The sequence below is a fragment of the Ranitomeya imitator genome, chromosome 2, assembly GCF_032444005.1.
Source record: "Ranitomeya imitator isolate aRanImi1 chromosome 2, aRanImi1.pri, whole genome shotgun sequence".
In the NCBI taxonomy this organism is placed as follows: domain Eukaryota; kingdom Metazoa; phylum Chordata; class Amphibia; order Anura; family Dendrobatidae; genus Ranitomeya; species Ranitomeya imitator.
The window spans coordinates 454,764,740-454,785,428 of record NC_091283.1 but is presented as its reverse complement, the minus strand read 5'-3'; the positions used below and the strand labels follow the sequence as shown (position 1 = coordinate 454,785,428).

The 20,689-nt window shown below is 43.4% G+C and overlaps 1 protein-coding gene across 1 annotated transcript in view; it reads left to right on the top strand.

Moving 5' to 3' along the window:
* COL20A1 (collagen type XX alpha 1 chain) overlaps positions 1-20,689 on the top strand; it is a 168,603-nt gene that overhangs the window by 47,526 nt on the left and 100,388 nt on the right. Inside the window, exons 3-14 of the mRNA XM_069751130.1 lie at positions 4,867-4,977; positions 5,053-5,196; positions 5,840-5,953; positions 6,759-6,926; positions 7,008-7,163; positions 9,827-9,946; positions 10,021-10,185; positions 10,272-10,436; positions 10,514-10,686; positions 11,110-11,239; positions 11,526-11,668; positions 11,739-11,862. Coding sequence (XP_069607231.1) covers positions 4,867-4,977; positions 5,053-5,196; positions 5,840-5,953; positions 6,759-6,926; positions 7,008-7,163; positions 9,827-9,946; positions 10,021-10,185; positions 10,272-10,436; positions 10,514-10,686; positions 11,110-11,239; positions 11,526-11,668; positions 11,739-11,862 — 1,713 coding nt within the window. The remainder of the gene's footprint in view (positions 1-4,866; positions 4,978-5,052; positions 5,197-5,839; positions 5,954-6,758; positions 6,927-7,007; positions 7,164-9,826; positions 9,947-10,020; positions 10,186-10,271; positions 10,437-10,513; positions 10,687-11,109; positions 11,240-11,525; positions 11,669-11,738; positions 11,863-20,689) is intronic.

Sequence of the window (20,689 nt, the reverse complement as noted above, 5' to 3'; positions counted from 1 at the left end):
GGGTTCTCCAATTTGTTCATGCCTTTTTATTATGAGTCCCTAAAACTGATCATAGGGTGCCCTGTGGATTCTGATCAAAAAGTGTTTCATTTTCCTGCAGCGCCTCTACAGGGAAAATTAAGTATTACATCATGCCATTAAAAATCAATGAACTGTTTGTGAAACACATGAATGTACCTAGTCCTTTAGTGACACAAATATTCTTTGTAGACTCTCCTTGCCTGGCAGAAAACATGAGAGAACCACCCTGTTGTATAATAATAATAATAATATAATAAATAATGTGTTTCAAAAAAATAGGCACGAAGTTTAAAGTTTCGTGGGTTAAAAATGAAATCTTCAGAATAGCCACTAGGTGTCACAATGACATAAATCTCATATCTAGGTAGGAAACAAATGTTCTTGTGTAGTTGGAGATCTGTGGGTGCAGAGGTAATAGTCACACCCACGCCCAAAGGCCTGGACACTAGTATTTTAAATAACACATGGCAGATAGGGGCAAGATATATAACCCCAAGCCCCACCATATGATATTTATCATATTTATGTCACAGGTAGACCACTGTTCCCTCTATAGCTTCACCCCTGGTGGGGTCCTGTTGTATATTCCTGTATTCAGTAATTAGTAAATAAAAAAAATAAAAGGTGTAAGCTGATCATGATGCCAAGGTGATCAACTGTGATCTTTGTGAAAACCAACAGCAGATGTTCAGTTTCTCCGTAGCACCTCCTCAGGTGAAATGAAGCATTACACGGTTCTCATTAAAACCAATGGACCTTCACTGTAATAGAGAAACATGTTGGATCTTCCACAGTTTGTGATGATATTTGTTGCCACTTTCTACTTTAGCTATTAGGGCTCATACCCATATGTGAGGGAAAAAAAGTCTGATTTCCGGACCAAAAAAACGGATGAGTGCTATGCGAGTGTCATGCGAGTACAATGCGATTTTCACACCTAGCATCTGATTTACATCTGAGTGCATTGCGATTGCTATCCGATTGCAATGCGATTTCAACATGAGCTTTTCCATACAGCAATTCTCTGTATGTAAAAGCTCATGTTAAAATCACATTAAAATACACAACTATACACATCCTTTTTAAAACCAAATATTCTTATATATATATATATATATATATATATATATATATATATATATATATATATTTATATATACACGGTAAATATTAGATAGATAGCATGTCATTGACACACATATATACACTGCACAAAAAAATAAAGGAAACACTAAAATCCCACATCCTAGATATCACTGAATGAAATACTCCAGTTGTAAATCTTTATTCATGAGATAGTGGAATGTGTTGAGAACAATAAAACCTAAAAATTTTCAACGTAAATCACAACTAATATCCCACGGAGGTCTGGAGTTGGAATGATGCTCAAAATCAAAGTGGAAAATTAAGTTACAGGCTGATCCAACTTCAGTGGAAATGCCTCAAGGCAAGGAGATGATGCTCAGTAGTGTGTGTGGCATTGACGTGCTTGTATGACCTCCCTACTACGCCTGGGCATGCTCCTGATGAGGCAGCGGATGGTCTCCTGAGGGATCTCCTCTCAGACCTGGACTAAAGCATTCGCCAGCTCCTGGACAGTCTGTGGTGCAACGTGACGTTGGTGGATGGTGCGAGACATGATGTCCCAGATGCGTTCTATCGGATTTAGGTCTGAGGAACGGACGGGCCAGTCTATAGCTTCAATGCCTTTATCTTGCAAGAACTGCTGACACACTCCAGCCACATGAGGTCTGGCATTGTCCTGCATTAGGAGGAGCCCAGGGCCAACTGCACCAGCATGTGGTCTCACAAAGGGTCTGAGGATCTCATCTCAGTACCTAATGGCAGTCAGGCTACCTCTGGCGAGCACATGGAGAGCTGTGTGGCCCTATAAAAAAAATGCCACCCCACACCATTACTGATCCACTGCCAAACCGGTCATGCTGAAGGATGTTGCAGGCAGCAGATCGCTCTCTACAGCATCTCCAGACTCTGTCACATGTGCTCAGTGTGAACCTGATTTCATTTGTGAAGAGCACAGGGTGCCAGTGGCGAATTTGCCAAACCTGGTGTTCTGTGGCAAATGCTAAGCGTCCTACATGGTGTTGGGCTGTGAGCACAACCCCCATCTGTGGACGTCAGGCACTCAGACCATCCTCATGAAGTTGGTTTCTAACCGTTTGTGCAGACACATGCACATTTTGTGGCCTGCTGGAGGTCATTTTGCATTGCTCTGGCAGTGCTCCTCCTGTTCCTCCTTGCACAAAGGCTGAGGTAGCAGTCCTGCTGATGGATTGTTGCCCTCCTACGGCCCCCTCCTCATTTCCTGGTGTACTGGCCTGTCTCCTGGTAGCACCTCCAGCCTCTGGACACTATGCTGACAGACACAGCAAACCTTCTTGCCACAGCTCGCATTGATGTGCCATCCTGGATGAGCTGCACTACCTGAGCCACTTGTGTGGGTTGTAGAGTCCATCTCATGCTACCGAGTGTGAAAGCACAACCAACATTCCAAAGTGACCAAAGCATCAGGCTGAAAGCATTGGTACTGAGATGTGGTCTGTGGTCCCCACCTGCAGAACCACTCCTTTATTGAGTGTGTCTTGATTATAATTGCCAATAGTTTCCATCTGTTGCTGTTAGAATCTGTTTTGTTTTTGACCATCTGCCATCTTGTTGTGGTTTTCTGGCTGCTGGTCTTTTTCCCCTGGTGCTGGGTTGTCTTAGGTCAGGTGATTGTATCACCCTTTATTACCCAGCACCTGCCTCCCATTCCTTGCTTGACAACAGATATTGATATTGTGCAGTTCTTGGACCCTGGTTCTGCTATGTTTAGTTTGTGTTTTCAGTTGGTTTCTGCAGCCTTCTCTGTATTTTCTATTAGGAGGTGACCTGTTTTTGTACCCAAGATAGGAAAATGACAGCGCTCCATCCGGGTGTAATCCAAGTATGAAAATTTATTTAAGCCATAAAACAGCAAACAGCTGTTTTATGGCTTAAATAAATTTTCATACTTGGATTACACCCGGATGGAGCGCTGTCATTTTCCTATCTTCAGTCTTCTACGGTCCTAGTGGGTTCCCTGGACCTGGACGGACGCTCCGGTTAAGTGAAGTGCGGCTTGCCATCTTGTTTGTTCTGTTTTTGTACCCAGTCTTTAGATCTTTCAGGGACCTCCTTTCCCCTATATATAGGTCTTCGTTGAGATTTATCTAGGATCGTCGGTGGGTCTATTCGCAAGGAATGGGTCGCCCATTCCATCGTAGGGTACCAGCCTAGTCTCAGTGCAGGGTCAGTTTTCCCCTTCTATCCTAGTTCTGTGTTGCAGTTCCGTAACAGTTGCCTACTCCACTTGCACAACAGCATGTGAAATTGATTGTCAAACAGTGTTGCTTCCTAAGTGGACAGTTTGATTTCACAGAAGTTTGATTTACTTGGAGTTATATTCTGTTGTTTAAGTGTTCCCTTTATTTTTTTGAGCAGTATATATATATATATATATATATATATATATATATATATATATCTTTATATTGCATAGAGATATAGATAGAAGATTAGGGGTTAATTCATTTTCCGGCTTCTGTGCAATCAATGCAGGAGCCGACAGGATAGGAGAGTTTACATACAGTAAATCCATGCAGAATAGTTAGATATATAGATGTGTGTGATCAATACAATTAGTACAGTGTGTGGGCAAATTTCTGGACATGTATTTCATTATTAAACAATTACTTATTGGAAAAAAATGGCGTGAGCTCCAGCGCAATTTTCAAAACCAGTAGAGGGAAAGCCAGCAACTGGGGCGGATATTTATAGCCTGGGAAGGGGGCAATACCCATGGAGCCTTCCAGGCTATTAATATCAGTTCACAGCTGGATTATTAGCCTTTACTAGCTATCAAAATGAGGGAACCCCCAAAAATGTAGACAGCTGTGGGCTAATATTAATAGCCTAGGAAGGGACCATGGATATTGCCCCCCCCCCCCCCCCCGGCTAAAAACATCAGCACTCAGTCGCTCCAGAAAAGGCGCATCTGTAAGATGCACCAATTCTGGCACTTAGCCTCGCTCTTCCCACTTGCCCTGTAGTGATGGCAAGTGGGGTAATAGTTGTGGGATTGGTGTCACCTTTGTATTATAAGGTGACATCAAGCCGACTTAGTAATGGAGAGGTGTCAATAAGACACCTTTCCATTACTAATCCTATAGTTGGTAAAGGGTTAGATAAAGACACAGCCAAAATAAAATATTTAAATGAAATAAAACACTGAACACAGTTTGACCATTTTATTGTTACTGCTAATCCATGCGACACCCTCGATCTCCTGTAATAAATGAAAAAATAACAAACCAACAATACCATACCTGTCCGGCGTTCAGTCAGTCCCACTTATAACATTCTATGGAAAGGGGAGGAGGAGGGAAGAACTAGGGGGCAGACACAGTATGCTGCAAGTTCTCCTGAAATGGCAGTTACACTTTAACTTTTGCCATAGATTTAAATGATAACAGTTGTTTCAAGACAACTTGCAGCAGGATATCTATCTCTAGCTCCTCCCTCCTCATTTCCCCTCTCCTCTTCATAGAACTTTATGAGCACCAACTGTCATCTCCTATCTTAGTAATGGGAAAATCTGTCTTCATTGAAAACAGATTTTACAGCTTTTGCCAGTGAATTAATAGTGAAAGATCAGTCCAGGAGGAGAAAGAAGCAGATTTCTCTGAGAAGATGTATTATAAAGTTGCTTATTTTCAAGTGTAATGTTGACTTATAAAATAAAAATTAAAACAACGATTACTCAGTGCTTCGGTCGCTTTTGAGACCCTTCTTGTCCTCTCCCAGGCTCCGGACGGTTAAGGCTTTCAGTTCTCGCCGAGGATAGACTACAAATGAAATGGAGGGAGGCAGAAGGACTTAGCAATGGATACAAGGTCCTAGTGAAACCTCTGACAGGTGAGTTTATGAAGATTGATGGATCTTCTCTCATAATTTGTAATGACAAGACTAAAGCCTAATCTTTTATTTCAGGGGACCCAGAGCAGGAGGTAATGCTGAAAACCAAGACCCCAAAAGTGACTGTAGGTGGCCTGGACCCTGGAAAAGAATATATTCTGCAGATACATGTGATCCAGGGGGAGAACAACACTCTGATAGCCAAGAAGAGATTTATCAGTGAGTAATCTGCACAGGACTCAAGAATCATCACTGTCTTTATACATACAGCTCAAAAAGTTTTCGAAAGGAATTGTACAAGATTAAAAAACATGGCTGCTTTCTTCCAGAAACTGTTCCATAACTGTCCACAGATGTGGTATTGTATCTGCCTGGGCCTTTAAAGTGAAAGGAATTGAGCTGCAATACCAAACTTAACCTGTTGACAGGCATGGCACTGTTTTGTAAAGTAAGATGCCAGATTTTCAAATTCTGTCCAAAAAAATTTTCAGTGATTAAGATGATTTGCAGAAAGTTGGTAGGTGTTTTTGAGAAAAATATTAAAAGTTGAGGGTCCTCAGTAATTGTTACTTTTTAATGGCTGACTGAAAAGATGGTAACAAATACCAAGCTATCTCTGCATTCTAATGAAATCTTACTACTTGTTACCATCTTTTCAGATAGCCAGTAAAAGGTGTCACCCAATGAGGACTATTAATTTTTTATATTTTTATATCGGCTAACACGGTACAAAGATGTTCCGTGTTACAGACTCTGAGGAACGTTCAGGAACAAGGCTAGCTCAGGGTTCAAAGTTTAAATAGTTTAGATTTATGAGAAATGTCAGAACTGATCCTGGTGCTCTGTCCATTATCTGATGTAGTAGACGATTTGAAAGCTCAAGTCAAGAATGAGAAAAAAAAAACAGAAGTAACAACTCTGAGGACTCCTGAGATGAACTTTCCTCTACCCGTAGAGAGCAGCACATCTGCGACAGGTCTGGGAAGTGGAGGGGTGTAAAAAAATAGGCTTCTTCATTTACCTCTCTTCTCTATGATCCTCTTTTTTCATTTCCTCTCCTGTTATATCCCCTCTCCACAGTTTCTTCTACAATCTTCTTTCCTTCTTTTTCCTACGCTTTCCCTCTTTTTTCCTCTTTTTTTTAATCTGTGGCCTCTTCTCTCCTTGTCTCTCTCCTGTCTTTTCCTTTCCTCTACTTTTCTCTCTTTTATTCTCTATCCTTCATTTTCTCTGCTCCCCTTCTGCCTTTTTTCTCACTTGCTTATCTTCTCTCCTTTTTTTACTCTATTCTTCTTCTTTGTTCTTTATTTTTCTCATCTCTTCACTTTTCTTTGTCCTCCTCTCTTTTTGTTTCTCTACAACATTTTTCTTTCCTCTATTCTTGTCCTCTATTTTTCCTTCTTTTCTTCTGTTTACTATATTTTCTCCACTCATTTATTTTCTTTTCCTTTCCTCTCTAATTCTCTATTTTCCTCTACTCTCATTTCCTCTCTCCCATTATCTCATATTTCTTGGCTTTTTTTTTTGTCTTTGTTTCTCTGTCCTCCATTTCTTTTTTTTGTCCTCTACTTTCTTTCTCTCTTTCTCTTTCTTTCTTTCTTTCTTTCTTTCTTCTTTTCCTACTAAACCCATTGACTTGTTTCTGCTTCTTCACTTTTACACATTCCTTTATCTTATCTCTTCCCATTCCTTTCTTTCATTCCCCTATCCTACTGACATTGGGTGGCTTTAGCCCCACATATATATGTTGTCTACGAGTCCAACTTTATTTCTCTTTGTAGAGAGAGCAACCGTCAGTGACCTTCTGGTCACCCAAAGTACCAAAACACAGGGTACCGACATAAAGAGATCTAACCCTCTGAGTACGAGCATGGTTCCCAAACCTACTCAGAAGATTTCCTCCAAGATGGAAAGAGAAGTTTCTGCAACACTAGGTGCTCCACGAAGAGGTGATAAAGGCCTTCACAGTCTGACAGTCAATCAGAGGTCATTACTTTTCCTGAATGAATTGTCCTCTTCTCTCTCTTCAGCATCAATGCACAACTGTGACACAACCCTCGAGTGGGACATCATTTTACTGGTGGACAGTTCTTGGAGTGTAGGACGAACAAACTTCAGACTTGTGAAAAACTTCCTGTGGGGAATACTCAGCCCTCTGCACATTTCAAGAGACAAGATTCGAATTGGTACGGTGACTTTTATGTGACTCTATGGGGTTAAAAGAATCACTTAAAAATGGGAGAATGGTGACCAAGTACTTGGGGATAATAACTGGTGAAAAATAGGTATTGATATATAGGTAGGGAGTAGAGAAGAAGTTGAAGGTCCAGGGTATGTAAGAGAGTGGTACAAAACTTAAAAGGAAAGGTTTTGGCGAAAAAAATTGTTGGCAAAGGTGATGTGGGACCATTGTTCTTTATGGAGGACTTTGTGGGGCCCATAATACTATATGAGGACTATATAAAGCCCTTTATTATGTTTGAAGCACTATGTGGGGCCATTATTCTATGTAGAGGACTATGTAGGGCCCATAATACTGTATGGGGGACTATGTAGGGCCATTATTCTGTATGGAGTACTATGTGTGGCACATTATTTTATATGGAGGACTATGAGGGGCACATTATTCTGTAAAGGGGACTATGTAGGGCTTAAAATACTGCATGGAGGACTATGTGGGGCAATTATTCTGTATGGAGGACTTTGTGAGGCACATTATTCTGTGTGGAGGACTATGAGGACTATGTGGGGCCATTATTCTGTATGGAGGACTTTGAGGGTCCCAATATACAGCATGAAGGACTCTGTGGGGCCAATTATTCTGTATGGAGAACTATGTGGGGCCGATTATACAGTATAGAGGACTATGTGGGACCCATTATAGAGTATGGAAGACTATGTAGGGCCCATTATTCAGTGTATAGGACTATGTGGGGCCCATTATTCAGTATAGAGGACTATGTTGGGCTGTTATTCTGTATGGAAGACTTTGAGGGGCCCATTATACAGAATGAAGGACTCTGTGGTGCCTATCTGTATTGAGAACTATGTGGGGCCGATAATACTGTAAGGAGGACTATGTGGGCCCATTATTCTGTATGAAGGACTATGTGGGACCATTATACTGTATAGAGGACTTTGTAGGGCCCAAAATACAGCATGGAGTACTATGTGAGGCCATTATTCTATATGGAGGACTATCTGGGGCCCATTATACTGTATGTAGGACTATGTAGGGCCATTATTCTGTATGGAGGACTATGTGGGGCCCAGTAAACTATATGAATGACTATGTGGGACCATAATTCAGTATGAATGACTCTTTGGGGCCCCTAATTATGTATGGAAACTTATGTGAGGCTTATTATACAGTATGGAAAACTATCTCAGGCTGATTATACAGTATGGAGGACTATGTGGGACCCATTATTCTGTATGGAGGACTATGTAGGACCCATAATACTGTAAGGAGAACTATGCAGGGCCATTATTCTGTATGGATGACTATATGAGGCCCAGTATCATGTATTCGTGACTATGCGGGGCCATTATTCTGTATTGATGACTATGTGAGGCACATTATACTATATGGAGGACTATGGAGGGTCCATTATTCTTTATGGAGGTCTATGTGGGGCCCATTTTACATTGTGGAGGACTATGTGGTGGCATTATTTTGTATGGAGAATTATGTGGGGCACATTATACTGTATGGAGGACTATGTTGGGGCATTATTTTGTATGGAGGATTATGTGGGGCACATTATACTGTATGGAGGACTATGTGGGGCCCATTATTCTTTATTGAGGACTATGTGGGTCCATTATACTGTGTGGAGGGCTGGGGCATAAAACTGTTCAGGGATCACCTTACATTGTGGAGGAGTTGATGGGGGGTACAGTAGGGTCATCATACCATGCATGTGGAGGGTACTGTGGAGAAATACAAAGTAGAGGAATCATAGTGTGTTTGGGGGCAATGACAGGGCAATCTAGGCGCTTCAATAGTGGGAAAATTACTTTGTAAGGACTGTAAAGTTGTGAGATATGCTCTTCTGTGACCCCACTGAATATTAACTGCTATGACTCGAGGCTTCATGATTTCTATGTATGCCCCTGCCCGCAAGGAAATATCCAATGCTCCGGTTATGTGATCTGACTTTTATGGTCTATTAATTAAAATGTACTTTGTCCATGGGACAACTCCTTTTTGTTTGTTTCTATATGAAAAATATTTATCTTTATATTTGATAAGGAAAAACTTCCTCAATTGTAGACATTTTTTTTAATAAATAGCAAGAATGGGCTGAGACTTTGTTCACGTTTTTCATTTTGGCCCTCTGTGTATTTGAGATTGACATCCCTCAATGCTTTGCAAAACTAATACAAATCCATCAGTGCTACTCTTCCTGATTCTGTCAGCACTCTGCTCTCTCCTATGTTCTCTCTGTAGTAAAGATAGCTGCAGGGAAGAGGTTATACACAGCTATACATAGTGTGGAGAGGGGATAATGTATTTACAGTCTCAGAGAGGGAAGGAAAACTTGCCTATAGAAGAGGAGGAAGGAAAGCACATGAAGTTGAAATAAGTGCAGGATAGATGATGTGCTGATATATAATCTAATGGACATAGCAGCACCCAGGATACATACAGACTTCTCATCCACTCTATATTACTTTGAGAGACAATCGAACAAGAGAAACATCTGAAACTTGGATCAGACTGTAAACTACATATCAGGGTGTCTGAAATTGAATGAAGGAATGAATTGGACACAGATTTTGATATCTGGGCAGTACTTAATATATGCACCAATGATTTACATGTAATTGTGACTTTCATCTTTAGGCCTTTCTCAGTACAGCAGAGAACCACAGACTGAGTGGGACTTGAATACATTTACTTCTAAAACCGAAGTCTTAGACGCCATAAAGAGAGTGAAATACAAAGGAGGGAACACTTTTACTGGTATGCAATGGATGATTTTTAGATTGCGCCAGGGTATCGGACTGTTATAACACGTATGTTTGGTGTATGACTAGGTATGGCTCTCATCCACGTGTTGGAGGAAAATCTCAGAGAGGCCTCTGGCGCCCGGCCCTCGGCAGGGAAGGTGTTATTTCTGGTAACAGATGGAAAGTCACAAGATGATGCAATAACAGTTTCTAAAAGTCTCAAACAATCAGGAATCTACATTTTTGCTATTGGTATGGATACATTAGAGGTGCCTGATCGTCAATTGTCAGTGTCATGTAATCATTAAAAAAGGCATCTGGACATTTTGGATTTGTAGGGGTTAAGAACGCAGATGAGTCTGAACTGAGAGAAATAGCTTCTGAGCCAACAGAGCTGACTCTACACATGATCCCTGACTTCCCAATGCTTAGCTCCTTGGTGGGAGATGTGTCTCGTGCTCTCTGCATGAGACTGAAGATGAAGAGGAGGGAAGCAGATCTCGGTAAGATGTCTGGGAGGGGACTGGACCATAGTAATTACTTTGCTTGACTTCTTATGATACTTGTCCTTCTGTGACAGGATCCTGGCATATTGCTGGACCACGTTCGGTTGACCCTCATCCCAGCCCTACTCATCTAGTGGTCTCAGATGTAACCGCTAAGAGCATGCGGGTCTCCTGGACTCCTCCTCAGCAGCCTGTCAGGAAATTTCGTATCGTTTACTATCCATCCCGAGGAGGGACCCCTCAAGAGGTGGGACCCCTTATTAACAGGGTTATCCTTTTCTTCTTTTTCCAGAAACAGCGTCACACCTGTCAATGGATTGTGTCAGATATTGCATCTATGCTCCATTAAAGTATATAAGGCTGAGCTGCAAAACCGCACACAACCCGTGGGCAGATCAGGATCAACACCACCCTAATACTTGTTAAATAATGGTACCAAATGCCAGTACTTTGCAGTATAATACCACCATATAGTAGGACCTAATACCTGTTAGGAAAGGGAAGATATGGACCTGTGTTCATAGAGAATAAGTATAATTGCTCCCTATGAACAGGTCCATATCTTCTCTTTACCTAGAGCACCTTCTCTTGGTGGTAACCCCATACATTATGTTCTGTTGTAGGTCTTACCCTACCAACCTTATCCTATCATCCTATCATTGATTTCCAGGTAGTATTAGATGGAGACTCTTCCTCTGCCGTTCTGGTGAACTTGACGTCTCGTACAGACTACCTGGTGTCTGTGTTCCCCATCTATGTCAGTGGTGTCGGAGCTGGACTTCGTGGAATCACCTCAACCTGTGGGTTCCCAGTGAAAAAAACAAGTTGCTTTTCACTAAATGGGAGGGATCTAAAACAAGTCAGTGCAATATGCAAAGGAAGGCCATTGTACAGCTGATAGCTTCCTGTGACCGCTTCCTACAAATACTTGATGTTGAGTGAAAGCTCAAATATGAAAGGGACCGGAAGAAGAGGACTTAGTCATTGTAATACTAATTGATTTGTTTGTTTTCTGTAAATTTTAGGTTCCATTTGAGATAATTTTACTAACTTGACTAATGTCTATAATTTATCTGTCCTTTCCAGCACCACTGAACTCTCCCCGCGCTCTCACTGTGGATCAAGTGACTGACTCATCCATGAGGTTACACTGGAAGCCATCGGAGGGCGCCATGCACTACCTAGTGACCTGCTCTACAGAGACTGATCAGGGCCTGGAGTTGACAGAGGTAACGCTGCTTCTCCCATGCCTCCTTATAGTTCACCAGAACCAGTATTTAGTAACTGTTTGCATTGTAGAATAAGGTGGAAGACACAAAGTTCTCTCTGTCTGGGTTATGGCCGAGAACCCTGTATAGTGTGACTGTGGTGGCGGTGTCCGGGGAGGAGTCCAGTGACCCTGTCACTATTCAGCAGAGGACAGGTACGTTATGGTAGTAAATCTGATGACCTTGATAATGATGCATTGATGTAATTAGGTTCAGTGATGCAAGCAATCAATTTTCATAAAGATTAAAAGTGTCCTAATACTTCCCAAACAATGGTACCATAAAGTATAAAAAATACCAGTGCCATACATTACTGCCAAAATAATGTAGTAAGTGACTTGTGAAAGTATTCACCCCCTTGGCTTTTTAAATGTTTTGTTACATTTACAACCTGTGTTTAAATATTTTTGTAATCCAATTTATGTGTGATGCATCAGCACTAAATAGTCTAAGTTGGTGACGTGACGTGAGAAAAATATAAAAATAAAATACATTTATGAGATAAAGAATAAAAATTGGTATATGCAAATGTATTCACCCATTTTGCTTATGAAGTCCCCAAACATTTTTGGTGCAAGAAATTACTTTCATAAGTCACATGGTTAGTAACAGGAAGTCCACCTGTGTGTAATTTAAGTGTCACATGGTCCATCAGTATATACACACCTTTTCTGAAAGGCCACAGAGTCTGCAACACCATTAAGCAAAAGACACCAATAACCAGACAACACCATGAAGACCTAGGAGATCTCCAAACAAGGCCGGGACAAAGTGGCTGAGAACTACAAGTCAGGATCGGGTTTAAAAAATTGTTCCCACCAGTATCATCAAAAGGAAAGAACACGGCACCACAATAAACCTGCCAAGAGAGGGAAACCCACCAAAACTCTCAGCCCGAGCAACTAGGACATTATTCAGAGAGGCAGCACAGAGACCAGGGGTAACCCTGAAGGAGCTGCAGAGTTCCCAAGCAAAGATTAAAGTATCAGTGCATAGGACCACAATAAGCTGTAGGCCCCATGGAGGTGGCCTTTACGGAAGAGTGGGCAGAATAAAGCCTTTACTTACACACAAAAATTGTAAGGCTCGTTTTGAGTTTGCCAAAAGACATGTGGGAGACTTCCCAAATAAATGGAGGAAGGTGCTGTGGTCAGATATACGGTAATCAAAATTTAATTTTATGGCAAGCAAGGTAAACGCTATGACACACACATACATGTATATATTACATAGACTCCTTTATTATGTACTAGATGGCAGCCCGATTCTAAAGAATCGGGAGTCTAGAATCCATATATACTTTATTTATTCAAATGTAAGAATAATACAATTAATAAATAATAGTAAGAAAGAACAAAAATAATAGGCAGTATATGGAGAAAACACCAAACAAAAGTTCAAAATTGGTGTGAAAATGTCACTGAACCACTTCACAACTAAATATATATAGTTTTGGTAAATGGTATTATCATTTTTTTGACGAAATTCGGCAGGAGCTTTGAAGAGCAACGTCACTGGGCCCGCCTCCACGCAGTAGAAACTTGCTGTGAGGTAAAAATTCAAAAATCACACCAAAATGGCGGGCGGAGTGTGTCACAGTACGGCACGTTTCTGATTGGTCGCTCGCAGCAGGCGGCAACCAATCAGACACTGGACACTGTTGACGTCACTTATCTCCGGACATTAGCTCCGGACATTAGCTCCGGACATTAGCTCCGGACATTAGCTCCGGACAAAGCCACGGAAGTTGGCACAAATTGCAGGAAGTAGTATTCTAGGCAATTATATATTAGATTATTGCTATCCCTTATTATACAGTGCCCTCTCTTGTTATGTGCAGCACCATCCCTTACATATTGGATTTTATAGAGCCCTATGTTTTATTACATTCCATCCTGTCTTGTTAGCTGTATAATGCAATGATGGCTGATGGAGCATGGGAAAGCTTCTTTTCTAAAGGAGGAGCTGATGGACTGGTAGTCTGGTCACCGGCTCCTCCATCAGTAGTCATTTTATATCTAACAAGAGAGGGGACTATGTAATAAAAGAGGGCACTGTGAATAACAAAAATAACAAGGATACACTATGTAAGAGACAGCACTGTACATAACAGCAGAAGTAGCTACATAATAAGGGAGGGCATCATATATAACTAGAGAGTGTGGTTCCTAATAAAGGACGGTGTTATACATAACAAAAGAGGAAACTATGTAACTAAGGATGGTGTTATGCATAATAAGTGAGTACACTATAACCTAAGGGACTGTGCTATACATAATAAGTGAGTACACATTATACTAAGAACTATGTTAGACATAATAATCGATAATAACGTCTTCCTCCACCTCCCCCTGTTCCTAAATCAATTATAAATCCCCCTTTCTCCCATCCCAATCCCCCACATCCCATTATTGCCCTCTCCCCCACCCCCATGATTGCCCTCTTCACCACCTCCATCATTGCTTTCTCCCCACCACTCCATTATTGCCCATTCCACCACCTCCATCATTGCCTCCTCCCCACCACCTCACCATTGTCCTTTCCACTGCCACCATAATTTCCTTCTCCCCCAACACCCCATCATTACCCATTCCACCACCTCCATCATTTACTCCTCCCCCACCACCCAATCATTGTCCTTTCCACCGCCATCATCATTGTCTTCTCCCTCACCACCCCCATCATTACCCATTACACGACCGCCATCATTTCCTCCTCCCCTACCATCCCCATTATTGCCCTTTTCACCACATCAGTCTTTTCCCCCACTACCCCATCATTGCCCATTACAGCGCCTCCATCATTTCCTCCTCCCCCACCACTCACATTATTGCCCTTTCCACCACCCCTATCATTGCTTTCTCCCCCATCACCCCTATCATTACCCTCTCTGTCAACCCAATCATTGCCTTCCACCCCATAACCCCCATCATTGCCCTCTCTATCAACCCAATCATTGCCTTCTGCACCCATCACCCTCATCATTGACCTCTCCATCAACTCAATCATTGCCTTCTGCCCCATCACCCGAATCATTGCCCTCTCTGTCAACCCAATCATTAACTTCTGTCCCATCACCCCCATCACTGCCCTCTCCTCTATCCACACACACACACAGACACACACAGCACTATTCACCTCTCTGCATACACACACACACCTCACAGTATCCTGAAGCCGCACCATTGCCGGCAGCTTCCTGTCTCACACAGCCGTGGCACTGAATGATGATGTCATTCAGCTGCTGCTGTGTGAGACAGGAAGAGCGGGCAGGAAGCAGGACGGATCCTGTTGTGAATTCTGTGGTCAAGCTCCCTCCTGTGGTCATGAGTGGAACTTCGGCTGGTTCTGTCCATAAGCTTCTTCTGGTGGATGTGAGTGGGGCTGCGGCTTCTGAGTGTCCTTCCTCAGGTGACGAGGTTAAGTCGTTAGGTGCTGCTCTATTTAACTCCACCTAGTTCTTTGTTCCTGGCCTCCAGTCAATGTTCCAGTATTGGTCTTGCTCTCTCCTGGATCGTCTTGTGGCCTGTCTGCCCTGCATAAGCTAAGTTCTGCTTGTGTTACTTTTGTTTGCTATTTTTTCTGTCCAGCTTGCTATATTGGTTTTTCTTGCTTGCTGGAAGCTCTGGGACGCAGAGGGAGCACCTCCGTGCCGTTAGTCGGTACGGAGGGTCTTTTTGCGCCCTCTGCGTGGTTGTTTGTAGGTTTTTGTGCTGACCGCAAAGCTATCTTTACTATCCTCGGTCTATTCAGTAAGTCGGGCCTCACTTTGCTAAAACCTATTTCATCTCTGTGTTTGTATTTTCATCTTTACTCACAGTCATTATATGTGGGGGGCTGCCTTTTCCTTTGGGGAATTTCTCTGAGGCAAGGTAGGCTTATTTTTCTATCTTCAGGGCTAGCTAGTTTCTCAGGCTGTGCCCGAGGCGCCTAGGTCTTGTCAGGAGCACTCCACGGCTACCTCTAGTGTGGTGTGATAGGATTAGGGATTGCGGTCAGCAGAGTTCCCACGTCTCAGAGCTCATCCTATGTTATTAGTAACTATCAGGTCACTTTGTGTGCTCTTAACCACCAGGTCCATTGTGTTTCTGAATCACCAGTTCATAACAGGATCCATTCCCTACAGCTCCGCTCTGCTACCATTTTCTCTTGCAGGCAGCGGAGCTGCAGTGATTGCTCCCTGCCTGCCGCACTTGAGGGCAATCTGGCAAGGGCCCCCCGGAGCCTCGGAGGCCAGATAAACTGGCCAGATTGCCCTCATTATTGGCCACCCTGCAGGGGCCCCCAAGAGCCTCTGGGCCCAGATGCAGTCGCACCAGTTGAACCGGCGGAATGTCTGCCCATGGTGCCAAACCAACACAGCACATCACCCCAAGAACACCATCCCCACAGTGAAACATGGTGGTGGAAGCATCATGCTGTTGGGATGTTTTATGGCAGCAGGGAGATGGGAAAATGGTCCTAGTTGGAGGAAAGATGGACAGTACGAAATACAGGGATATTCTTGAGCAAAACCTGTTTCAGTCTATCAGTGATTCGAGATTCAGGGGTTCACCCTCCAACAAGACAATGACCCAAAGAAAAATGATAAAGCAACACTTGAGTGCTTTAAGTGGAAATGTGTAAATGTTTGGCTTGGCTGTTATGACCTGGTGGTTAGGAGCACCCGGCACGACCTGATAGTTAAACTCACGCAGGACAATCTCTGGGATGTGGAAGCTCTGCTGACCGCAGGCCCTAATCCTATCACAACAACTAGAAATAGCTGTGGAGCGTTCCTGACTCTCCCTAGACGCCTCTTCACAGCCTAAGAGTTAGCTAGCCCTAGAGATAGAAAATAAAGCCTACCTTGCCTCAGAGAAATTCCCCAAAGGAAAAGGCAGCCCCCCACATATATTGACTGTGAGTAAAGATGAAAGTTACAAATGCAGAAATGAAACAGGGTTCAGCAAAGGGAGGCCAGACTTACTAAACACACAGAGGATAGGAAAGGTATCTTTGCGGTCAGCACAAAAAACTACAAAAGACCACGCAGAGTGTGCAAAAAGACCTCCGCACCGACTCACGGTGCGGAGGTGCCACTCTGCATCCCAGAGCTTCCAGCTAGCAAGACAAAATCATGATAACCAGCTGGACAAGGAAACAATTAACAAATAATAACTATCAGGAACTTAGCTTCTGCTGGAGAAGACAGGTCACCAGAAAGATCCAAGAGCGAACTGAACCAATGCAGGAACATTGACAGCTGGCATGGAGTAACGATCTGAGTGGAGTTAAATAGAGCAGCCAACCAAAGGATAAACCACGTCACCTGTGTAAGGAACCTCAGAAGCAGCAGCTTCACTCACAGCCACCAGAGGGAGCCCATAGACAGAACTCGCCGAAGTACCATTCATGACCACAGGAGGGAGTTCGACAACAGAATTCACAACACTTGGCCTAATAAAAGCCCATACCTTAATCCAATTGAGAATCTGTGGTCAGACTTGAAGATTGCTGTTCACCGAGTAAACCATCTAACTTGAAGGAGCTGGAACAGTTTTGCCTTGAGTAATAGGCAAACATCCCAGTGGCAAGATGTGGAAAGCTCATAGAGACTTATCAAAAGCGACTTGCAGCTGTAATTGTCACAAAAGTGGTGAATACTCTCGCAAACCACTGTATATCCCTAGGTGATAGTATCTGTACAAAAGTGCCAATATAAGTGCCATTTACACAAACGTTACATACATTCATCCTTTACTTAATATTGGTATACGGTGCCCCAAATAATGGCTATGTAACAGTGTCATGTAGTGTCTAGTAATAACACCATACAATGTCTATATGACAGTGTTATACAGTGTCTAGGCAATACTATGGTACAGAAGGGAATTGCTGGTCTTCATGCTTAACTCTGAAAACAGGTGTGGACTTTGCTTCAGGAAGATTTCCAGGCCATGGTCCTCAGAATATTAATGTAGTAGTTCTGTTGAAGTGAGATATGATCACGAATGGAGCCAAAGCTTTTCACCAGGAGAGCAGACAGGATACGAGAAGGGTTGAGACAGGAGCGAAGTTTAGAGCCAGGAATAGGAGATATACTACAAGTACCAGGAGTATATCCCATGCGTCAACGCAGGAACAAGCAGCAAGAAAGGTAGAACCTTAATCACTAGGCGACACACGATAGGATGATTCCCCTATAAATGGATCATCGGTCCTGCCATCATCTTTGGGCACTGATATCCTTGGCTATTCAGTGCACCCATGCAGGCAGTGCAGGAGGTTGCAGTTTGCAGTGAAAGAGCTGAAATGACAGGTTGCAAATGCCTCACATCTACATAACAGTGTCATACAGAGTCCAACAGTGTGCCTACGTAATGGTGTCACATAATGCCCACATGTGTCACATAGTGTCCACATAACAGTGATGTGAAGTGTCCACAGCTTCAATCACAGCCACCAGAGGGAGCCCATAGACAGAACCAGCCGAAGTACCATTCACGAACACAGGAGGGAGTTCGACAACAGAATTCACAACAGTACCCCCCCCTTCCTTGAGGAGGGGTCACCGAACCCTCACCAGAGCCCCCAGGCCGATCAGGATGAGCCAAATTAAAGGCACGAACAAGATCGGCAGCATGAATATCAGAGGCAAAAACCCAGGAATTATCTTCCTGACCATAACCCTTCCACTTGACCAGGTACTGGAGTTTCCGTCTCGAAACACGAGAATCCAAAATCTTCTCCACCACATACTACAACTCCCCCTCAACCAACACCGGGGCAGGAGGATCAACGGAGGGAACCATAGGCGCCACGTATCTCCGCAACAACGACCTATGGAACACATTATGGATGGCAAAAGAAGCTGGAAGGTCCAAACGAAATGACACAGGATTAAGAACTTCCAAAATCTTATATGGCCCAATGAAACGACGCTTAAACTTAGGAGAGGAAACCTTCATAGGAACATGATGAGATGACAACCAAACCAAATCCCCAACACGAAGTCGGGTACCAACACAGCGCCGGCGGTTAGCGAAATGTTGAGCCTTCTCCTGGGACAATGTCAAATTGTCCACCACATGAGTCCAAATCTGCTGCAACCTGTCCACCACCGTATCCACACCAGGACAGTCCGAAGGCTCAACCTGCCCTGAAGAGAAACGAGGATGGAAACCAGAATTACAGAAAAAAGGAGAAACTAAAGTAGCCGAGCTGGCCCGATTATTAAGGGCGAACTCAGCCAAAGGCAAGAAGGACACCCAATCATCCTGATCAGCAGAAACAAAGCATCTCAGATATGTTTCCAAAGTCTGATTAGTTCGTTCGGTTGGCCATTAGTCTGAGGATGGAAAGCCGAAGAAAAAGACAAATCAATGCCCATCTTAGCACAAAAGGACCGCCAAAACCTCGAAACAAACTGGGAACCTCTGTCCGAGACGATGTTCTCTGGAATGCCATGCAAACGAACCACATGCTGGAAAAACAATGGCACCAAATCAGAGGAGGAAGGCAATTTAGACAAGGGTACCAAATGGACCATCTTAGAGAAGCGATCACAAACCACCCAAATGACCGACATTCTTTGAGAAACAGGGAGATCAGAAATAAAATCCATGGAAATATGTGTCCAGGGCCTCTTCGGGACCGGCAAGGGCAAAAGCAACCCACTGGCACGAGAACAGCAGGGCTTAGCCCGAGCACAAGTCCCACAGGACTGCCCAAAAGAACGCACATCCCGTGACAAAGAAGGCCACCGATAGGATCTAGCCACCAAATCTCTGGTACCAAAGATTCCAGGATGACCAGCCAACACCGAACAATGAACCTCAGAGATAACGCTACTAGTCCATCTATCAGGGACAAACAGTTTCTCCGTAGGACAACGGTCAGGTCTATCAGCCTGAAACTTCTGCAGCACACGCCGCAAATCAGGGGAGATGGCAGACAAAATTACCCCCTCTTTAAGAATACCCACCGGCTCCGGAACACCCGGAGAGTCAGGCACAAAACTCCTTGACAGGGCATCAGCCTTCACATTCTTAGATCCCGGAAGGTATGAAACCACAAAATCAAAACGGGAGAAAAAGAGCGACCATCGAGCCTGTCTAGGATTTAACCGTTTGGCAGACTCGAGATAAGTCAAATTCTTGTGATCCGTCAAGACCACCATGCGATGTTTAGCTCCTTCAAGCCAATGTCGCCACTCCTCGAATGCCCACTTCATAGCCAACAACTCTCGATTGCCAACATCATAATTGCGCTCAGCAGGCGAGAATTTTCTAGAAAAGAAGGCACAGGGTTTCATCACCGAGCCATCAGAACTTCTTTGCGACAAAACAGCCCCTGCTCCAATCTCAGAAGCATCAACCTCAACCTGAAACGGGAGCGAAACATCTGGCTGGCACAACACAGGGGCAGAAGAAAAACGACGCTTCAACTCCTGAAAAGCCTCTACAGCCGCAGAGGACCAATTGACCACATCAGCACCTTTCTTGGTCAAATCAGTCAACGGTTTAGCAATACTAGAAAAATTAGCGATGAAGCGACGGTAAAAATTAGCTAAGCCCAGGAACTTCTGCAGGCTCTTCACAGATGTCGGCTGAGTCCAATCGTAAATGGCCTGAACTTTAACAGGGTCCATCTCGATAGTAGAAGGGGAAAAAATGAAACCCAAAAATGAAACCTTCTGAACTCCAAAGAGACACTTTGACCCCTTCACAAACAAGGAATTCGCACGAAGGACCTGGAACACCATTCTGACCTGCTTCACATGAGACTCCCAATCATCCGAAAAGACCAAAATGTCATCCAAATATACAATCATGAATCTATCCAGGTACTCTCGGAAGATGTCATGCATAAAGGACTGAAACACAGATGGAGCATTAGAAAGCCCGAATGGCATAACCAGGTACTCAAAATAGCCCTCGGGCGTATTAAATGCTGTTTTTCATTCATCGCCCTGTTTAATTCGCACAAGATTATACGCCC